Source organism: Malus domestica, chromosome 04 (genome assembly GCF_042453785.1).
Source record: "Malus domestica chromosome 04, GDT2T_hap1".
Taxonomy (NCBI): Eukaryota; Viridiplantae; Streptophyta; class Magnoliopsida; order Rosales; family Rosaceae; genus Malus; species Malus domestica.
The window spans coordinates 4,425,990-4,449,341 of NC_091664.1; the positions used below are offsets into that span (position 1 = coordinate 4,425,990).

The window sequence follows — 23,352 nt, forward strand, 5'->3', positions numbered from 1 at the left end:
AGCGGTAGAGCTTTTTCTTCAAGTGTAGCCGGTTCTCTGCACTCTTCGTCATATACTTGTCTTCCAATTTTTGCCACAACACACTTGCTAATGTCTCCCGCATCACAAAATACTTCTGAGTTTTTGCAAGGCACAACCGAATTGAAGAGCAAGCCCATAAATTTAATTTCTCCCATTCCGGCTTCGACATAGCTTCCGGCTTCTCTCCCAAAGCGGCAAGTAGATCTTGTTGAGCCAATACATCTTTGACCTCACATTGCCACATCCCGAAGTTGTTTGTGCCATCAAAATTTTCCACTTTGAACTTTGCATTTTGCACCGTAGTTCTTGCAAACCCAGAGGTGCTTCCAAAAGGATTCTCATCTTGCCCGTCTGACATCTTTGGCAACTAGACAGTACCCAAGAGCAACCAGTGCTCTGATACCAATTATTGTGCTAGGATAGCACCAAACCTTTTTGGAACCAACTCAAGCTAACCCACAAGAAATATATCAAATGAAAATGCAAGAACAAAATATTAAAGACACCAAGATTTAACGAGGTTCCTCAACAGTCAGTGTAACTGGAGTACGTCCTCGGAGCAGTAGGAGCTCACCTAATAATCCACTATCAACCAAATGGGAGTTTACAAAGTGTTGGCAATCTCACAACCCAAATAACCCAATACACCCAATAGCTCTCACACAGCACATAAACAAATAGAGAAAGAAATATAATGAATAATTTCTTCTCTATACATGTAGCTCAAAGCTATTACAACAATAATTATGATGGATGATTGCTAACCAAAAAGAAGAGCACCTTCTTCTTCTTTTCTGCTCTCAGTTTTCTGCTCTCTGCAACTTTCTTTGCTCTCTCAAAGATGGCCTACTAAAACAGAAAAATGGTGCACACTTACTCTATCATTCTCACTTCCGTATCCTCACTTCATCAATACAAAAGCACCCAATAAAAAACTCAAAAACATCATCATGACCATCAATTTTTCTTTTCAACAAACATAATCATGATGCCTCCTCATCATGATGTCTTTCACCTTTTTAAGCACAAACCATCAACATTATTAACAAGAAGAAAAAGAAGGCTTCAGGAAAGCATAGAATTCGAAACCCAGTTACCAGTTCTCACCAGCAAATGCATAAGATACAATGCAGCACTTGCAAACGGAGACGACAGAAGCAGTTGCCGATGACGGTTCTGAGGTTTGAGTGAGGAAAAACAGGTATATCCGAATTTTATACACAAAATCGTTTCGATTTTTGGTTAAAGAATCGTTTCTGTCCAGCTAATCTCAATCAACTATTAATTAACACGATTCTGTGCGGATTAAGTGTAATTATCTTGATTTTTTTGTGTGATTATCCTCTGATTATAGTCCGAAAAGTAGGATACTCGTATTAAGATACGCGTATCCCATCAGTCAACAACGTATCTGTTGACTTGGATACGTATCGGTCGCGTATCCGTACGTATCCCCACACGTATCCGTATCCCCGCGTATCAGATACGGGATACGTTGGTCTTCCCGCGTGTCCATGCATCATAGCTGACCGTGCAACACAATAACAGACATAGGCATCCTCTGAGGCTGGGCGTGAAGGTTGCTACCTCTGTTTTGAGGGAGTGGGCGGAAGGCTTTGCCAGAGCCGCCTAGACGCGCCTCAGGATTTTTTTTTTTTTCCTCAAACTCCCAAAACCTAAATTTTTGGTAGGGTAAATGCCTCATAGTTCTTCCTTGCACTATCGTTTCTCTGCCTTTTTTTATTTTTTATATAATGGATGTATGTGCTATCTGCGTGCATTGTTATATATGTGCTCATTGTACTTTTCATCCTCTATTTTATTTATACTCGAAGATGAGCACACACTTTGTGTGTGAACAATTTCATTTTCTTTTTTGTTTTTGATTAAGGAGTGTGTTTAGTTTTTAAAATTTTTAAAAAGAGTATGAGACAATGATGATGAGATCTCTTAATAAGGGCATCTTTTTATTAATATTACATTACTACACCCCACCCTCGATTTTTAAAAATAGTTTTGAGTTTTTATTTAAAAAATTGTTTTTGGGTCTTAATATGTGTGTCCGTGGGGCCTCTTTCCTTTTTGGTCTCCCCTACCTGGCCTCCTTTCTTCTCTTTTCCTTTGGACCCGTGAGTCATCTCCCTCCCTTTCTCTGCAACTCTCTCCTTGAAACACCCCAACCCCATTTTATTTAAAAATTGTTTTAAAACCTTAATTGGTGAGCCCGTGGGCCCACCTTGTTTTATTTTTATGTTTTCCGGTCTCTCCTTTCTCAGTTCTCTCTTCTCCCTCACCTCTTCCGCAACTCTCTCTCCCGTGTCTCTCTATCGGACTTCTGTAGACATCGAAATTTCGTAAATAAATGTTGATCGATAAATCAAAGTGTCAACGCTCATGTATTACATAAATTTTACACGTAGCGTGTGACTCAACGAAAATTGAAATGAGTTGGAAAAGTCATCAAATAGGACACGTGTCAACACCTGGCAGAAACGACTTATTTCATCTGGGATATTATATTCAAAATTAGGCATTGGAAAATTCTATAAATACAAGCCCATTTCATTCATTTAAAGGAACCCAATTCATATTACACCTTGAAGCTCTGAAGCTCTGAAACTCCGAAGCTCTCAAGCATCCAGGTTCTCGAAGAATCAAGAAAGCCTTCTTCGTTCTTCGTTCATCGTTCTTCCAAGATCAAGCCCCGACGGCCCTTGAAGAAAGTGTTATTCGTTCATCGTTCTTCCAAGATCAAGCCCCAACGGCCCTTTGGATCAACAACGTCGACAAATCCACACGTCCAATCGTTCTTCAAGATCAAGCCCAAAAGCCCTTGAAGATCTGTTCATCACTGTTTCTTCAAGATCAAGCCCAAAAGCCCTTGAAGATCCGTTCATCACCGTTACTCAAGATCAAGCCCCAACGGCTCCTTGAAGATTCGCTCAAATCCACCTTTAAAGATCAAGCCCACGGCCCTTTGAAGAAACTTCCAACAGTTCATCCAAGATCAAGCCCCAACGGCCCTTGGATCAACGAAACACCCACCAATCAACACCTTACGGAGATCGAATCAGAGGATCAAAATTGAGAGAGATTGTAACCCAAAATCATCAAAATACTTAATATTTGTTTGTGCGCGTTGTTCTTGTCTCTTTCGTTTCAGGAATTTTCCGTGTTCACAAATTGGCACGCCCAGTGGGACAATCTCTGCCTCTCATCTCTTTCTCCGTTCAAGAAAATCAAAACGCACTTCCAAAATTAATGGCATCAAGGAAAGCTCAAACTGCTCCCGCAATTGGTGTCACTTTGGGCATCACGACTCGAAGCATGGCAAGAGCTACTTTTGCCACCTCTTTCACCTCTGCATCAACTCTGCCAAGGGAACAAAAACACCCAAGGCACGAGCCTTTGATCACCTTAGCCTCACTAAGGGCACCAAGGGGGGAAAGCCCAAGGAAATACTCCGAATCCATGCTCTCCGATGCCGATTCAAGCGACAGTTCAGCCATGCAAGTCATGACCATTGGAGCAACTTCAATTGATGAGCAGCTGGCTCAAATGAATGAAGCAATCGCAAGGCTAACCCGAACTGTGGAAGAAAAAGACTTGCAAATTGCAGCACTAGTCAACCGACTGGATGCGCAGGATGCCGATAAACCTGACCCAGAGGATGATCCACTAAAAGGAGGAGCTGGTGGAGACAAAGAACCTCTGGTGAAGAAAATCGATGGGAAGCCGGAGCCAGACCAAGCAGCGGCACTCATGGGATCTCTTTCTATCCAGCAGCTGCAGGAGATGATCACCAACACCATCAAGGCACAGTATGAAGGGAGCTCACATACCTCATTGTTCTACTCGAAGCCCTATTCCAAGAAGATTGATGCCCTAAGGATGCCAAAGGGTTATCAACCACCAAAGTTCATGCAGTTTGATGGAAAAGGAAACCCGAAACAGCACGTTGCCCACTTTGTTGAAACTTGCAACAACGCAGGAACCGAAGGGGACTACCTCGCCAAGCAGTTTGTGCGCTCGCTGAAAGGAAATGCCTTTGAGTGGTACACGGACCTAGAGCCTGAGTCCATCAACAGTTGGGAGCAATTAGAGCGGGAATTCCTCAACCGTTTCTACAGCACCCGCCGCACTGTGAGCATGCTAGAGCTAACGAGCACAAAGCAGTGGAAGGACGAGCCAGTCATTGACTACATCAACAGGTGGCGCACTCTAAGCCTCGACTGTAAAGACAGGCTCTCGGAAACCTCTTCAATCGAGATGTGCATCCAAGGCATGCAATGGGGTTTACAATACATCATTCAAGGCATTAAACCACGGACCTTCGAGGAGTTGGCCACTCGCGCCCATGACATGGAGTTGAGCATCGCCCATCATGGGAAGAAAGAACCGATCGCCGACTACAAGAACGACAAAGCTCTTGGGACAAAGGTGGAAAAGGCTGCATGGAAACCCACCAAGGAAGCGATGACGGTCAACACATCTCCCGTCAAAATATCCATACGAGGCAAGGCGATTCAAACCGAAGCTTTTCGTGATCAAGAGACGCGTAGACGCACTTTGAAGGAGCTTGAGGAGAAGACTTATCCATTCCCCGACTCTGATGTGGTTGCCATGCTAGATGACCTGTTGGACAAGAAGGTGATCAGTTTGCCTGAGTGCAGACGGCCAGAAGAGATGAATCGTACTGACAGTCCAAGATACTGTAAATTCCACCGCTTCATCAGTCATCCGACAGAAAAGTGTTTCGTGCTGAAAGATCTCATCATGAAGCTGGCTCAGAAAGGAATCATCGAGCTAGATCTTGACGAAGTGGCGAAGTCAAACTATACCACCTTCACTTCTGGCTCTTCCGACTCAAAGTTTTCACCTCAACCGCTGGGGGCATCGTCCAAGACAAGCAAAATTGAAGGATGGACTCAAGTCACTCCTAAGAAATTGCACAAGAAGCATACGTCTCCTCCACAAGTCCGCCAATCGGAAATGGGGCAAAGCAGCTCTTGTCAACCTTCAAAGCAACGTGAAAGTGTTGAGGATGATGAAATTACGACACAAAGATCGTCTGTTGCCATCACAATGCGCGATTTCTTTCCCGAAGACTTCTTCAATCATGCGGTCAAAGCTCCTTGCTATGAAGATTGTGAGGAACGCCTCTCCCGGATTGCTTGACAAAATTCACCCAAGCTCCTTGTCCGCACGAGCCTACACGAGCCTAAATTGTAGGACACGAGGCTCCTCGCCTGCATGAGCCTAAACTGCATGGCACAACGCTCCTGGTCTGCACGAGCATAAAAGGCAACACCCAAGCTCCTGGTCTGCACGAGCATAAAAGGCAACACCAACGCTCCTTGCCTGCACGAGTTGAAACTGCAAACGGCACCACCAAAAGAAAATACAAAAAAAATATATCTATGTATTTGAACTACGTTTTGACTTGATCTCTTTCTTTGGAAGGGTACGTAGGCAGCTTGAATATTCAATTTCAAGTTCAGTCACATCAAAATCAAAAGAATAAATGTTTTATTAAAGAAGGTCAATTTCATTACAAATTTATTTTGTTAAGAAAATTTGCAATTTTCTTTGTACAAAATTAAACTACAGTTTCTTCGAAAAAAAAAATAAAATTGAATACATATGTTATTATGTATTTAGAGAAAAAAAAAGAAAAAAAAAGAGATACAATTCCTTCAAAAAAAAATGAATACATATGTTATTTTAAAAAAAAAAGGGAAGAAATATATATATACAGGCCCAGGCCCAATTCTTGAAGCCTTGATCTGCCGAGCCCACTCTCCTGGTCATCATCTTCTACTCCAATACCAGCAGCATTAACCTTAACAAAAGCACAGAAGGATCTTCCAGTGCCTCGAAATCCATGACCAAAACATAAAAAATTCTCAAAGATCCTCACCCGCACTAGGAAGAAGGAATGAAGTGTGGCTCGACCACGGTAGCTTCCAAGATGATAATGGCTTCCTTTACTGCCTTCCGCCCTCTAACTTGCGCTGCCTCTGCCTTCTATCCTGCGCGCCTGGCTCCACACCCGCCGGACTTGATCAAGTGGGTCCGTCGGGAAGGAGGGTTCGTGCACGAGGCCGTGAAGATAGCTCAAGATAGTTCATTTGGTCTTAGATTGGTGGCTTCCGAGGAAATCCCAAAGGGTTCCGAACTAATTGTTCTTCCGGAGCAAGTACTGTTGAGATTTGGCCCAATTGAATCGGACGGTTGAGATGAGGTCAATTCTGTTCTCGACAATTTGGGAAATTGGGTTTGAAGCTTCTGCAAGAAAGAGAACGGGATCCCTCTAGTGCCTATACATCAGTAACCTTCCTGAAACGTTCAATATACCCATCTTCTTCCCCGGTGAGGACATAAAGAATTTGCAGTATGCTCCAACGTCGGAGTATCCACACTTACTTCTTCCAGAACCTCCCCGATTTCTCGACAGAACCCGACTCGATCGTGGGCTCAAAATCTTACTTTTTCTCGGAGACCCACCTCGTTGCTCAGAAGACCGACGCCGTCTTCTCCAACCTCGGCACCGTCAGGGTCACCAGATCCATCCTCGCCACGTTATTGCCGGTAATAGGGATGCCAAGAACGCTGTTTCTGAGAAAGTTTCCAGGTTGGTTTTGTGGGATCAGGCAGTGTTTGCGCTAAGTGCTCGATATAATGCCCAAGAGATTGATGGGATTTTGGGTTTGACTGAGAAGAAGAAAGCCAAGTCTGGAGGCTTTGAATCTCTAAATCTAAATCCCAATGTCTTCAATGCAATCAAGCGCAGGGGCGTGTACCCGATGAAATGCAACCAGGACCGGTTCGACGTGGAGAGACACTCTCGCCGCCACGTCTTCATCGGAAACTGCTACTCCGTGTCGCCGGAGATCGTGACCCGGCGGTTTCCCCCTCTTCCTCTTCGAGTACCGTGGCGCCAAGCTTCTAATCATGGAGCAGTTCCCAGAGACCGCCGCCTTCATCGTCTCGCCACTCGCCACCCCATACAACAGATCCGACAAGTAAATTATCCAGATTCTCCGGGGATCTGTACTGATGCATTCGACGCTTATACTGAAATCCACCGGTCAAACCGGCTGCGATGCTATGACATTGACGGGTGTTGATGGAGGTGCAGTATTGTTGATGCTTTGTTCACCCTTTTCCTTCGCGCTGTGGGCGAAGGAGACCCAGAAAGCCGGTTACTAGAGAGACGGATCTCGTGGCATCAACGACGAAGAGGATGGCGAGGCGTGCAGGAAGAAGCTCAGGCTCTCCAAGGATCAGTCAGCTATCTCTGCAACATCCAGCCCAACCCCTCTTCACCAATAGAGCTCCACCTTCGAGATGCTGGACGGTGGTGCCAACTCTGTCGCCGCGTTGTCTGAATCTCCACCAGACCCCACCTGCTGCACATGGTGCACACACCCGGAGCAAGTTGGGCTGCGCTCTCGGCATCGACTCCTTCCACCGCAACGCCTGGCCTCCCTCGAGCTCGTCGCTATGACCACCATGATAGCAAAGAACTTCAAACGACCGCCATCAAACGACTAGCCGGTCGTGAAGCTCGAAGCACCATCTTCTCCGTCCGCCTTCGTCCTTCCCTGCAAATTCCCCATCCCGTCATCAGAATTTATACAAAAATAAATATAATAATAAAAACAAAGGGTGGTGGAGCAAGTGGTGCTATCACCATGTGAAAAAAAAAAGGAGTGCATCAGGCACCATGTGCAAAGAAAAAAAATAATAATAATAAATAAATAAATAATAAAAGAATAAAAAATATACATATAATAATTATAAAGTGTTTTGGGTGCTGGATCAACACCATTCTGAAAAAAAAATATGTATATAAAAATGTTTAAACTTTGGTGCAGCTGGCACCATAATTAAAGGCAAAAAAATATATATATATAATAAATTAAAAAAAAATATCTTTGGTGCATCAGGCACCATGTGACAAAAGAAAAAAAAAAGGGATGGTTGTACAGCACCAAAAGAAAAAGAAATAATATATATAGATATATATATATATATATGTGTACATAATATATATATAGCAAAAAAAAAATTGCATTGAGAGAAATAAAGTCCATTTTATTTATTTTTCTGGAAATTTTGCATAAATTTGCATTATACATACCTTAAGAAAAAAAAAATCAAATCAAATCAAATTTACAAGAGGGGATCTTCAAGGACGATCAGGTGCCGCCTCACCACTCGGCAGAGCTCCAGAAATGAGAGGCGCTGGAGGTTGACTGTTTGAAGCCAAACCACTCGGCGGAACTCCAGGAAGTAGAGGAGCCAAATGTTGATCATTCGGAGTTTCACTACGCGGTACAGCCCCAGAAGACGAAGGCAAATGTTGTTGGAACAAACCCACAAACCTCCGATGATCAAGTAAAATCTGACCATCAGATTCCTGCATCTGGTCAATTTTCCTCTTCATGTTTGTGGCATAGTTGTGTGCGAGCTTATGCAACTGTTTATTCTCCTGCTTGAGCCTTCTAATCTCCTGCTTGAGACTCATCACTTCCGCCGCCAACGATTCAACTTGACGGGTTCGAGCAAATAGGCGTTGGGCCATGTTGGACACAGAACCCGCACACTGCACACTAAGAGCCAGGGACTCCTTAACAGCCAACTCATCAGACCGCCTGGAAAGTAGTCTGTTATCTTTGGGAGTGACAAGGTTCCGGGCCACCACCGCAGCGGTCATATCATTCTTCATCACCGAATCCCCAACAGTAAGAGGACCAGTAGGGGATATGAAGGATGGGCGCCATATGTTGTCTGGAGAAGGCGGGACTGCCTCTTCACCAAGATTCAAGTCAAAACGACGATCGGAGGGCCCTGACATTTTCAAAGTGTTGAAGAAAGAAGAGGTCGGACGAATCAAGATCTTAGAAGTGCAAGAAGGGAGTTTTCACAAGTAAAATTCAAGTGTGCTTTGAAACGAATAGCGTGCCTCTATAAAAAATCAGCACTTGACGGGATTTCAGAGATCGAAGAGGCGAGCTCAGAATTCAAAGAGGCCATTCAAAAATTGAATAGGCCATTCAAAAATCGAAGAGGCAAGCTCAGAAATCGGAGAAGCATCTTGCTTTTCCAGACGCGTCGGCACCCGTCACACGCAAACTCAGCTTTGCGAAAATCACGGGCAATTTGTCGAAGCACCGATCCCAGATATCGAAGAGGCGCCAGTCTTTTCAGCCACGTCAGCACCCATCACACGCAAACTCAGCTTTGCGGAAATCACGGGTAATTTGTCGAAGCGCCGATCCCAGTTATCGAAGAGGCGCTAGTCTTTTTCAGCCGCGTCAACACCTGTCACATGCACACTTAGCTTGGCGAAAATTACGGACAATTTTTTGAAGATTTCTGATAAAGAAGAAAGCACGTGAAGCCATATAGATCAATAACGCATTGGTTGCCGACACGAGTGAAAGAATAGTACATCTACAGGTATTAAGGGACCTCCTATAACTGTCCACCTTCACCTTCCATAGCAAGGCGGACATACAGAACCTTTCTTCATCTCCGAGAATGCCTTCCCAACGAAGCATCTCGAGTCACTTAGTGTTCCTTATTCCTTGGGGTACCTCTGTAAGCCAATAACTTCAAAGCAAAAGTATCTCATATCACCAGGGTAGAAAGCAAGAGTATCTCATATCATGCGTTCTCCCTGTCGTTTCCTTTGTCCTTGCTCCTACCTACAAAGACAAGGATAAAGAAAACAATATGCCGGAACTTCCACTCAAACTCGGGTAAGGAACCGACTGCTTGGAACCCTTCCCTGATTGCCTTCCTAGCACTGCTCTCGAGTACTCGTCTCCCACTGATGCTATACTTCCATAGAAGCTGTCACATCTGCCTGGAGAACAGATAAGGCAAGTGAAAATGATACCTTGCAGCATGTGGAGACAACATGCTGAAGAAACAAGCAGAGAAGAATGCGGCCTGCACAGTCAACTCAACAGAAGGAGTCCGAGCTGAAGAACTCGAGAAGCTGCCATATCTGCCTGAAGAAACAAGCAGAGAAGAATGCAGCATGCTCAGTCAACTCGGCAGAAAAAGTCTGAGATGAAAAACTCGTTTTGACCCTCAAATTCTTGGGTCGACTTACTAGGCGCTGTGGGCTGCACGTGCTGATTCACCACCCTTGAATCAAATCCTTAAAGATCAAGTCACCAACGGGAAGAAGAGCTCATCAACCTTGAAGATCATACCGTTGACCAAACTGCTCAGGTGTGAATTAGAAAGATTGAACAAAGCAACAAGTCGTCACCTTCACCTCGTGCCTGCTTGCCATGTGTTCGAGTCAGCCTTCAACAATCAAGCCTCAACGGCCCTTGAAGAAGCTTCCAGCCAAATTCAAAATCAAGCCTCGACGGCCATTGAGGAAATCACAAGTCCGATTCAAGATTAAGTGTCTACCACCCTTGAATCAAAACCTAGTTCAAGAATAAGTTGTGGAAAATCAACAATTGGAGGAATCCAGAAAATCCTCCAACCCAGTTCAAGATCAAAGCTGTGGAAAGTCAACAAGCGCAACAAAATACGTGCCGATTCACCCACTACCAAAGCCAAAGATCATCTACCACATGAAGCTCCTTGTGGTCCAATTTCAACCTTCAAGATCAAGCCTCGACGGCCCTTGAAGAAATTTCAAACAACAATTCAAGATCAAGCCTCAACGGCCCTTGAAGAAATCTCAAGCCCAATTCAAGATCAAGCCTCAACGGCCCTTGAAGAAATCTCCAGCCCAATTCAAGATCAAGCCTCGACGGCCCTTGGATCGACATCTACAGTAAGGGACTTCAAAACCCATCTCTTACACGTGACAAGCACATGTATACGACGTGCCTTGAAGTGGGGGCATTTGTAGACATCGAAATTTCGTAAATAAATGTTGACCGATAAATCAAAGTGTCAACCCTCATGTATTACATAAATTTTACACGTAGCGTGTGACTCAACGAAAATTGAAATGAGTTGGAAAAGTCATCAAATAGGACACGTGTCAACACCTGGCAGAAACGACTTATTTCATCTGGGATATTATATTCAAAATTAGGCATTGGAAAATTCTATAAATACAAGCCCATTTCATTCGTTTAAAGGAACCCAATTCATATTACACCTTGAAGCTCTGAAGCTCTGAAACTCCGAAGCTCTCAAGCATCCAGGTTCTCGAAGAATCAAGAAAGCCTTCTTCGTTCTTCGTTCATCGTTCTTCCAAGATCAAGCCCCGACGGCCCTTAAAGAAAGTGTTCTTCGTTCATCGTTCTTCCAAGATCAAGCCCCAACGGCCCTTTGGATCAACAACGTCGACAAATCCACACGTCCAACCGTTCTTCAAGATCAAGCCCAAAAGCCCTTGAAGATCTGTTCATCACTGTTTCTTCAAGATCAAGCCCAAAAGCCCTTGAAGATCCGTTCATCACCGTTACTCAAGATCAAGCCCCAACGGCTCCTTGAAGATCCGCTCAAATCCACCTTCAAAGATCAAGCCCACGGCCCTTTGAAGAAACTTCCAACAGTTCATCCAAGATCAAGCCCCAACGGCCCTTGGATCAACGAAACACCCACCAATCAACACCTTACGGAGATCGAATCAGAGGATCAAAATTGAGAGAGATTGTAACCCAAAATCATCAAAATACTTAATATTTGTTTGTGCGCGTTGTTCTTGTCTCTTTCGTTTCAGGAATTTTCCGTGTTCACAACTTCATCTCTCTCCCTTGCTGCAACTCATTTTCCCCGAGCAGCACTCAGCCACGCCATCTGCTGAGGACATCATCATCAAAACCTCTGCAGTTTTCTCTCTCCCGTTGTAGAAAGGATGATGAAATCCCAGGAGCATCCGGCGAGCACCGCCCCTTTCGAGGCTATTTCCGGCCAACCCACGGCCAGTTGGCCTGCGTGTAAGATATCAATCTCTTCGTCTCGCTGAGAACTACAACTTTTCTTTTTGTTTCACTCAATTTCGTTGAGTATTGAAGAAGTTATATTCATTTGAATCTTACCCAGTTTCCGGCGACCTCATTGTCTTTCAAGACATTTTCCGGCCAAACCACGGCGAGTTAGATGTCGTGTGAGGTACCGTTCTCTTCGTCTCTTTAAGGGCTACAACTTTCGTTTTTGTTTCGCTTGATTTCGTTGAGTAGTGATAAAGTTATGGCCGTTTAAAGTTGGGTGGTTTTCCGGCCGATTTTCCGGCTTTCTCTCCCATTGGGTCCGGCGACCCACCAAACCCAAGCCCTTTGGGCCTTCCCTGCCGAGCCCAACTCTTTTTATTGTGAGGCCTTTGGGCCCGTGTGTGTGTTTTGGGCTAGGTGTGTGTGTGTGGGTTGTGTGGTGTGTGTGCGTGTGTTGTGCATGTGTCATGGGTGTGTGTGTGTGTATGCATGCCGTGTGTGTGTGTGTGTAGTTGGGGTGCGTGTGTGTGTTTGGACTTAGGCCCAAACCACATTTCTTCAGCCCAAACCCTAAAACCCACTTCCCTATTTATTTAAACCCTAAATCCTAATCCGGATTCAAGCCTAAAACCCGTTAGACCTAATTTGACCGTTGACCCCCGGTCAACGTTGACTTTAGGGTTGACTTTTTGGGTTTTCGTCTGGGACCCTTCTTAAGGTAATTCAACATTTTGAATCCGTTTCCAATGTCCATTTTCCCAAATTCAATTTCTATTATATAGTTTTATTTATTGGACTCTTTATGTGCTTAGGGGCAATTATTGTAACGTTTTCGTCTTCGCTAGTGGCGCAGCTTTTGGCAACTAAGTACTGTGAGTGGACCCCTTCTAAAATTACATGATTTTATAGTTTAATTGCATAAATGATTAGCATGCCTACGAATTTATGATTCGATTTATGTTAAGTATGTTTATTGAATTTATTGAATTCGTCTCGTGTTTTTGGTGAGGAATTAAATGTTAGCCTATTTTGAGCTATATTTTAATATATCGTATTTTCTATAAAAACCATGATCTGGTAGACTATCTGATGGATGACGATAGGATGCTAGAACATGTTTTAGAAACCCCTTTTTATAGTATAGACGATGGATGACTTTATACTATGAAGTGGTTATTTATGAGAGGTGTAACTATTTGTGCATACCTAGAGGACACTATACCGCCCGGGGCGAGGATCTGGTGTTGGCATTTAGGCCGGGAGAAATAATCCCTAGCTACGGGCTGAGGGACATGGAGCATGTATTGGGCCGGGAGTTGGTAATCTCTGGCTACGAGCGCAGAAACCACGGAGCAGGCATTGGGCCGGGAGTTATATTTATTCGATGATCTTTCTAGCAGCACACCGCGTTTACGAGACGATATATTATACGTTTACTGTTTTGATTTCCGCAATGTTGTTCCGCGATATGACTTTTGAGATATTTTTGGCATGCTAGGATTTTGATTAAATCCACCACTTATTATGCTAGTAGTTTTCATTATATAAATTATAGGGGTTAGTATCTTGATAACTGTTTTATTATTATTATTATATATATGAACTTGGTCCACTCACCTTTGTTTTACGCCCCCATTCAGGACTTAGAATCAAGGCACCTAATCTCGGCGTCAAGGCACTTCCGCAGCAGCATCTCGTCCTTTCGGGGTAGGACCCACTCCTTTGTTCATTCAATCTTATCTTAATTCTTGTTAGTGACTAGGTTTAGTTGTATGTTCTGAACACGTTCCTAATTTATTAATTCATCGTATTTTAAATTCATAACCCTTATTTATTTCTTATTCTTAGCTTTTGTATCAATTAATGGCTTTCGTCACCCTCGGGTGTCAGCCAGCACGTGTCTATCCTGGTATTCAAGGAATATCAGGGTCGGGGCATGTCACTCATTCGGCCCGTTGAAAACTAAACCCAATCATTTAAAGCCTAACCCAAAACCCTTTTGGAAATTTAGGCCTTTGGGCCTAGGACCTTTCGGCCCAAACTCTCCAACCCAACCCAAACCTTTTATTTTTATTTTGTTTAAAACCCCAAAGGAATAGGGTCGGGCCTTCAAGCCCAGCCCATTTGAGAACCCAAGTGAGACGAGCCTTTAGGCCATTGAACCAGCCCAAGATCCACGGGCTTTTAAGGCCAAACCTAATATAACCCAGCCCTAAAACCCATTTTAAATTAGAAATCCTTAACCCATTAACCCATTATCCTAAGCCTAACCTACCTAAACCTAAACCTAACCCAAGTCCAAACCCTAAGCCCTAAACCCAGTTGGAACCTTCCAAGGATATTCTTGGAATCTTTCGAGGAATATTCTCTGGAATATTCTCGTGTTGACCTTTTTCGGAAATTTAACCGGAACCCTTATTAGGGTAATTCGACATCCTGAATCCATTTTCGAAGTCTATTTTCCCAAATTCAATTGTTATAATAGAGTTTTATTAATTGGACATTTTATGTGCTTAGGGGCAATTATTTGTGACGATTCCTTGTTCGCTAGTTTATGTGGCTCTTCAGCGACGAAGTATTTGTGAGTGGACCCCTTCTAAAAATGCATGTTTTAATAGTAGAAATGCATACAAGAAAAGCATGATTTAATGATTATGTTTTATGAAATGTTTTATGAGATAACATGCTTATTGAGGCTAGTTTGAATTATTATTATTCTTTCTATAACCTGTGTTCTTTATAGAATATCTGATGGATGACGATATAATATTTAGAACATATTTCGAACACCTCTTTATAGTATAGATCATGGATGACTTTATACTATGAAGTTGCTTTTTAAATATATGTATGTTCAATGATTTTGTACTTACATAGTAGTCCCTATTCCGCTACGGGACGAGGGATAGATTCCATCCCGGGTGATGGTTACAGTGTTGGCATAGGGCCTGAAGGGTTTTTCCTCTGGCAATTAGCACAGGGACGGGGAGCTAGCACGAGGGCTGGGGGTGATTTTCCTCTAGAAATTGGCATAGAGACAAGGAGCTGGCATGGGGCCTAGAGGGATATTAGACATTCACTAGTGATTACGATATACATGAGTTATGATTTGAGACATTGCACGGCATGTTAGGTTACGGAAAACCTATTTTATTTATCATGCTATATGTGTTTTCATAAAACATGAGGGTTATTATGTTGATAACTGTTTTACTATATATATATATATATATATATATATATATATATATATATATATCAACTTGGTCCACTTATGTTTGTTTTGCGCTCCCTTCAAGACTTAGAATCGAGGCATACAATCCCAGCATCAAGACACTTTCACAACGGCACCTTCGAGTCCTCCCGGTGTAGGACACATTCTTTTATTCCTTTAATTTTATATTATTTCTTTTAGTGTTCTAGTTAGTCGTATGCTCTGAACACATTTCTTTTGTGCACATTAATTATATTTAAATTTCTTTAATCTTATTCATATTTTAGTCCTCATGCATTCAATAAATGGCTTTTGTCACCTTCGGGTGTCGGCCAACACATGTATATCCTGGTATTCGGGGAATATCGGGATCGGGGCGTGTCGTACATAATTACCATTTTACCCTTCTTATGTAAATATTGTGTATCAAAAGTGAGGGCAAAATTGAAAAAAATGGTAAAAAGTTGACAATAAGGGTTCTCTTAATAGAATAGATATATATAATATAATATATGTATATATATATATATATCTATATATGTGTGTATATATATTTATAATATATGTGTGCTTATGGTGATTATTGATTAATAATTTTTTTTTAATATAATATATGTGTACGCTCAGTGTATATATTAAAAATTTTAGGTCCTATGAGGCTTTGCCTCACTCCTAGGTTGGGCTATCCCTCGGACGCCTTGACACGCCTCACGCTTTTAATACATTGATAAATAGACAAAATAAAATCACTTTTGAATCTTTTATTAACTTCAAATCTACACCTAAAGAAGTGAAAAAACACGGGCTAGACTGAGAGAGCTCAACAACATGTCTCGTACTTGAAAGAAACTAGACTTTATAAAAAATTTAAGAAAAATTAATAAAGTAGTCCAACTTTTGGCCATCCATTATTAGTAATGTGTTGTCCAATTACAGTTAGCGTGGTCGTATTGAAGAAGACTAATAATATTCAAAAATTCCAAGCGTCAACTCCACGCTTGACGGGAAGACTAGAAACTGGCACCATCAGTTCTTGATTGAGTAGAAAATCCCTTCAGAAATTCCAAGCGTAAAGAAAGGATTAGAATCGCTCATTGACGCAAATATATTCATTTTTATTACTTCACTTGATTAAACTGAAATATTATGTTTAATTTTATCAAACAAAAACTTTTAAGATTATCCATATATACACTATACAATTTACAATTTACAATCAAAATTTATCCCCTCCTGAGCATGGGGACCAGAGCCTGCTGAGCAGCTCATCTGAGCCTTTGAAATTTGATCAAACGGCTGTAATTATTATAACTTTTAGAGGAACCTCCTGTTTGTAGCCGTTGAATCAAATTTCAAGAGTCCAGATGAGCCGCTCAGTAGGCTCCGGTCCCCATGCTCAGGAGGGGATCCGGTTCCCACCTCATGTACTTTCCTATACTACCCTCACACCCCAAACTTTCTACATACACCCCACATTTTTTCACATACATTCAACATTCTCTTATTGTTCATTCTCACCACACCCCCAAATTTCAAGACTCTCGCTAAACATGTAAATGCTAATTATGAGGTCGACTACATGACATTCGATTGTTGGTTTATTTTACTGGTAGAGCACAAATTCAGAATTTGTATCCTTCTCTGTTACTCCTTTAGAGTCAATCTCACAAAATTTTGACCCAAAAAAGAATGATAGGACATGGGTGAATTTTTTTTTTTTTTGTTTTTGTTTCAAAATTATAGTGGGTTCAATTCTTTTTACTGTACAAAACTTAAAAGAAAGTAGTGCCGACTGCCAAGCTCACCACTTAGAGAAAAAATTGTTTATATTATAATGGATTTATTCTTTTTTTTTTTTTTTTTTTGAGAAATGGAAAATTTGTTTTGGAGTAGTTATAGATTTTGACAACAAAAAAATGTTGTAGTTCTTACAAAATCCATAATGAAGTACGTCTGGTTACGAATTCGTAACATTTTTTTTATTTTTAGGGTTTAGGTTTCTATCAATTTGGGGGCTTTTGCCAATTAGGGGTTTTAGGGTTTGGGTTTATGACAACCAATTCAGAGTTAGGGTTCATATTAGTAAATAATTTGTGTATTCAATTTCTTTTAAATTTTTTAGGGCTAAATGATCATTCATGTTAAGATACATGAGTGATTTAATATATATTTATTCAACAATACATGGAGTACTAATAAAAAAACCCTTTACCATTACCATCGTCAATCTTCAAATACAATTCTGTGGTCCAATTACAGTTCCATGTTTACTATTCTACAAATCAGGACATGTAGTTAGCCGTGATCATATTGAAGACTAACAATGTTCAAAAATTCCAAACGTCAACTCCACGATTGACGGGACGACTAGACCGGGCCAGTCAACAATGGCACCATACAGCTCTTGATTGAGTTGAAAATCCTTTCAGAAATTCCAAGCGTAAAGAAAGGTTAGAAACTCTGCACCTCCAAAGTTGTTACTAGCTCCCATATTTATTTGTGACGCATACAAACTGGCGAAAAAACATATCATACTGCAACTCAAAACCATGACATTTCTTTATATGCTCCTCCTGCTGTCCGCATTCCCATTGATCAAAACGACATCTATATCTTCAAGAAAACAAGCAGAATCGCTCGTCAAATGGAAGGACGGCCTTTTTAATTCATCATCATCATCATTATCGCCACCTTCGCTTCTCAATTCATGGTCCCTCACCAACCTCAACAGCCTCTGCAACTGGACTGCCATTTCCTGCTCCAAAACCAGAACAGTCTCCAAAATAGACCTCTCCAATATGCAAATTATCGGATCACTGTTCCTTTTCGACTTTCCCTTATTTCCAAGTCTCACCCACTTCAATCTAAATGGCAACAATTTCGAAGGGCGTATACCGCATGCCATTGGAAATCTCTCCGGGCTCACATCTTTGGACTTGGGCAACAACTTTTTTAATCATCAAATTCCATCGGAGATTGACCAGGTAACAGAGCTTCAGTATCTAAATCTCCGCAACAACAGTCTCTCTGGTACCATCCCTTATCAACTGAGCAATCTCCAAAAGGTATGGTACATGGACCTTGGATTAAACTATTTTTTCTCTGCTGATCAAGATTGGTCAGAATTTGCAGGCATGCCTTCATTGACCTACCTTGATATGTCTACGCAAGTTGATAATCTATATCATTCTGAATTCCCAGAATTTATATCTCAATGCCGGAACTTGACGTTCCTTGACTTGTCTCAAAATAATTTGATTGGCAAAATTCCACCTTCGATAGGCCAACTCAGAAAGCTCCAGTACCTTGATCTTTCATACAACTCCTTAGACTCTTCTATCCCTTCTGAGCTTGGTCTTTGTACAAACCTCACCCACTTGTCCCTGGCTTCCAATCAACTCAACGGGGAACTGCCTCTTTCCTTGTTCAATCTGAACAACCTCGTCGAATTGGGTTTAGCTGATAACCGAATCTCTGGCACGATTCCGGACGATATAGGTTTGATCTCTGGTCTTCAACGTATTGACCTGAGTATAAATCTTCTGGAAGGTAAAATTCCATCCTCTGTAGGCCAACTCAGGGAGCTCCGGTACCTTGATCTTTCATTCAACTCCTTAAACTCATCAATCCCTTCTGAACTTGTTCTTTGTACAAACCTCACCTACTTGCACTTGTCTTCCAATAAACTCAATGGGGAACTGCCTCTTTCCTTGTCCAATCTGAACAACCTCGTCCAATTGGCTGTAGATAATAACCGATTCTATGGCACGATTCCACCTTCGATAGGCCAACTCAGGGATCTCCAGTACCTTAATCTTTCATACAACTCCTTAAACTCTTCCATCCCTTCTGAGCTTGGTCTTTGTACAAACCTCACCTACTTGTACTTGTCTTCCAATAAACTCAATGGGGAACTGCCTCTTTCCTTGTCCAATCTGAACAACCTCGTCGAATTGAGTTTAGCTAATAACCGATTCTCTGGCACGATTCCGGACAATATAGGTTTGATTTCTGGTCTTCAACATATTGACCTGAGTATAAATCTTCTGGAAGGGGAAATTCCACTCTCTATAGGCCAACTCAGGGAGCTCCAGTACCTTGGTCTTTCATACAACTCCTTAAACTCTTCTATCCCTTTTGAGCTTGGTCTTTGTACAAACCTCACCCACTTGTCCCTGGCTTCCAATAAACTAAACGGGGAACTGCCTCTGTCCTTGTCCAATCTGAACAACCTCGTCGAATTGGGTTTAGATAATAATCTATTTACTGGTCAAATCCTTCCTTCTCTGGTCTCCAATTGGACTAAAATGGTCTCTTTGCAACTTCAGTCCAATGAACTCAGTGGGGAGATTCCTCAGAATCTAGGCAAATTATCTCAGCTTGAGCTGCTCGATTTGTCGTACAACAACTTGAAAGGAGTGATCCCACGGATTCTAGGATTAAGATTAAAGGTTCTCAATATCTCACACAACCATCTTTCAGGTCAAATCCCATCATTTGTCGACATGTTGCTTCTTCGTGACATCAATTTTTCTTATAACAACTTGACTGGCCCAATCCCAGAAGTTTTCGTATGGGAACCCGAAAATGCTTTTGTTGGAAACTCTGGCTTGTGTGGCTATGTAGAGTGTGTAGACACTGTACCCCCTCGGCACAACATACCCCCTCGGCACAACAGAAATTTCAAAAAGAATAACAAAAGAGTTCTAATTGGTATCCTTGTGCCTGTTTGTGGTTTATTAATGGTTACAACTGTCATTGGTCTTATATTCCGTAAAAAATCCAGTCTCGTTTTGAACAAAGTCAACACTTCTGAAAACTTTGAGAGTTTGGAGTCAATGATATTGCAAGAGGAAGTAAAGTTTACGTTTGCGGAAGTTGTGAAGGCTGTAGATGACTTTCATGAGAAGTACTGCATTGGGACAGGAGGGTTTGGAAGGGTTTACAAGGCAGAGCTGCAATCAGGCCAAGTAGTTGCAGTTAAAAGGCTTAACATGTCAGACTCTAATGATATTCCAGCAATCAATCTCCATAGCTTTCAGAATGAAATCCGAACTTTGACAAGCATCCGGCACCGGAACATCATAAGGCTCTATGGCTTCTGTTCAAGGAGGGGTTGCATATTCCTGCTTTATGAATACTTAGAGAGAGGAAGCCTGGGAAAAGCTTTGTATGGAGTTGAAGGTGTTAATGAACTTGTCTGGGCTACTAGAGTCAAAATTGTGCAAGGACTTGCTCATGCACTTTCTTACTTGCACCATGATTGCTCTCCACCAATTGTGCACCGTGACATAACCGTCAACAATGTATTGCTTGAGTCTGATTTCGAGGTTCGTCTCTCAGATTTCGGAATAGCCAGGTTATTGAGTACTGATTCATCCAACTGGACAAGTATTGCTGGTTCATTTGGCTACATAGCACCAGGTAATGTGAACTTAATTTGTACATTTATGATTCATCTTTTTGCTTATTGGGATATGTTTTAAGGTAGCCAGTTTTGTTTTTATCAATGTGCAGAGCTTGCATACACTATGCGAGTCACGGATAAATGTGATGTATATAGCTTTGGAGTGGTGGCGCTCGAAGTCATGATGGGAAGGCACCCAGGGGATATGCTAGAGTCCCAGCTACAAGAATCATCAAAATCAAGGAGGGACAATGTAGAATTGCTGCTGAAAGATTTGTTAGACCAAAGGTTAGAGCCGCCAACCAATGAATCTGCAAAGGCAATGGTGCTAGTAGTGACAATGGCCTTGGCCTGTATACGAACGCGTCCTGCGTCCAGACCCACGATGTTATTTGTGGCACAAAAACTGTCAGCTCAAACCCTGCCTTGCCTTCCCGAACCATTTGGTATGTTGACAATCAACAAGCTAATGGCACTATAAAAAATAAAACAAAATAAAATAGAAGACAAGGGCGAATAGCTCAAACTTCCCTTTTGTATCCCTGCCATGCGCAGTTCCATCTAATTTCTCATGTAATACATCTTCACTGCCGTAATTACTCATCTGTATTATTTGTCGAATGTGGATTAATGTGTGATGAATTTTCTTAATCGTAATTGCATTATACTAATAATCCATAATGTGTCAAAATAACTCCACAATTAATAATAAAAAATTGAATTATGGATTTGTGTCCTTCCTCCCGTTCAAAGAGCTACCCTAAAAAATTGAACCTACATGGATCATTTTCGCCATTGATTAATTTTGAAAGCAAACACACATGGAACTACAGGATGCAATCTGATCTTCCAGGCTTTCTTAACTTTTCCGCTATGTCGAATATAGGTTTGTGCCTTTACTCTCTAAATCTGCAACAGCCAGAACTGCTTTCACATTCACACTACAGCACAATAGAAGACACTTTGACACGACAATCTGTTAAATTAGCAAATGGGGAAGTGGTGGAATAACACCGTAGTATTGTGAGCAAGTCTCGGGTATTGAGGCCGCGGGAGAGGTCCCTGTGGCTTTGGAACCACCCACATAATGATAAACAAGCGTGGCTGCTGTACCTCAATCCAACATTGACCGGGACAGAAAATCTATAGCTTCTGTGCGTTAAACCAAATCCCATCAGGAGTTGTTCTCATAGTCTTTGAATTATAATTGTAACTCTTTTAGTTTAATCGTTGTCCTACACGGATTCATCAAACCAAAAGCACATATGGATTGGAGACATGGGGAGACAGTATGGTATCTGCTTACTCGTTGTTAAAAGACTGACCAAGACTGTTATAAGAGTCCAGATTTTCACTTTGTGGTTCATTCAACTACGCAATGAGAAACGTTCTACAATCGAACTAACAAAGAGATGCATGCAGTGAGAAATCATCTTCGTTGAATTCTGAATCAACTCCCTCGTGTCCATCAAACTCAGCAAGGCCCATGAACATCTCAATTGGAACTTCTTTTGATGCAATATCTACTTCTATGCATTCATTAACCACACCAACTGGTTCACTGACATGAACTTTCCATTTTTGGGTTCTACAGCATAATATTTGGTATCTAAAGGTACAATTTTCTCACAACCTTTGGTTGCCCTGCTCAACCTTGAAGGCAAAGTATTAGTCCGCCAGACACCCTTGTATTTTTGCTTCAATTTCATAATCTTCGATGCTGCTGACCCTGAAGACTAGTCTTACCCCCTGCCCTTCTTCGACATCCATGTTCCTATCATGGTGTTTTGACGGAATTGAATCTGGTGGAGTTCCAGAAGCTGTTATACCTATGCCCTTCCGAGGTGATATGGAAAAGTAATTCCAGGTCTCTTCTGAATTCCAATCAGTTTTCTGCTCAAATGGCCAGAAAAGCGGTTCATCAGTAGTGGTTAGATCTTCCAAAACTTCAGCCTCAGAAGCATGTTCTGATGAAAAATCACACCCAGATGATATTTCAGTTTGTTCTTCACTGGGTGTAGAAACACTAGAAGTAGATGACTGAAAATCATGACTCCAACAACTACTTTTGTAAGATGGGCTGGGAAAATCAGATAGAAAACAATCCGACCTTGAATCTGTACCTGGTGTCAGTTTGTAATCATCTCCATCACGATTCAACAACGAAAAGCGGCAACCTATTCTCTCAAAATCTAGAGGAGCTGAAGAGAAACCACAACTTGGGGATCCTTCAGAGGAATTTCCACAAGAAGACTCAGAACCCTCAGAAGAGCATACAAAATATCTCTTGCATTCTCATCCTCCGAACATTTGTGTAAATTCTTATTTACATAGATCAACATCTTCTTCTGTAGATTCGAAAATAGCAGCCGCAGCCTTCTTGTTGTTATCGCATAAAGAACCTGTTTTCGTCACACATAATCTCACGTGTTTGTTTTGAGCACTAATTGATCTTGGTCTGAAACACTCACCTCATCTACGGTCAATGCTACACTTGTTCATTGGTGACAAAGAACAAACCCTCTTCATAAAATCACAGCAGCAGTCTGTTCCATTGAATTTCATTTGATGGAAGTCTTGATAACGATCACTGTCACATTAAGATAACACAAAAGACGAGCAAACCCAGAAGAGCAGCCAGCAAAGGCGGCAGGTACAACAAGTCAACGCGATGTCGATGAAGGAACAAAATACAAGAAGTCCCTTTGCATTCAACTTTGGGGGGAATGAAATGTAAGTTAACTCAACCAAAAGGCAGCTCTTAAGCAAAACACTCACACTCATTG

At 41.9% G+C, this 23,352-nt stretch overlaps 1 protein-coding gene and 1 long non-coding RNA gene across 2 annotated transcripts; one reads left to right on the top strand and one right to left on the bottom strand.

Annotated features, from left to right (window-relative positions):
• The first annotated feature begins 17,585 nt into the window (after positions 1–17,585).
• Positions 17,586–21,217, top strand: LOC114824303 (MDIS1-interacting receptor like kinase 2-like). The gene is made up of 2 exons (XM_029100755.2): positions 17,586–20,583; positions 20,677–21,217. Exons 1-2 carry the CDS (start codon positions 17,709–17,711, stop codon positions 21,045–21,047), a joined length of 3,246 nt encoding a protein of 1,081 aa, XP_028956588.1. The 5' UTR covers positions 17,586–17,708; the 3' UTR covers positions 21,048–21,217.
• Positions 21,218–22,123: 906 nt separating this feature from the next.
• On the bottom strand, positions 22,124–23,352 carry LOC139194900 (uncharacterized). Its single transcript, XR_011579652.1, has 2 exons — positions 22,690–23,352; positions 22,124–22,459 (listed from the first exon to the last, which is right to left on the bottom strand). It is a non-coding gene; the product is annotated as an uncharacterized lncRNA (long non-coding RNA).

Coding starts and splice junctions, on each gene's coding strand:
- LOC114824303 (XM_029100755.2), top strand. CDS start 17,709: ATGACATTTCTTTATATGCTCCTCCTGCTGTCCGCATTCCCATTGATC. Junction 20,584..20,676: donor ATTTGGCTACATAGCACCAG/GTAATGTGAACT, acceptor ATCAATGTGCAG/AGCTTGCATACACTATGCGA.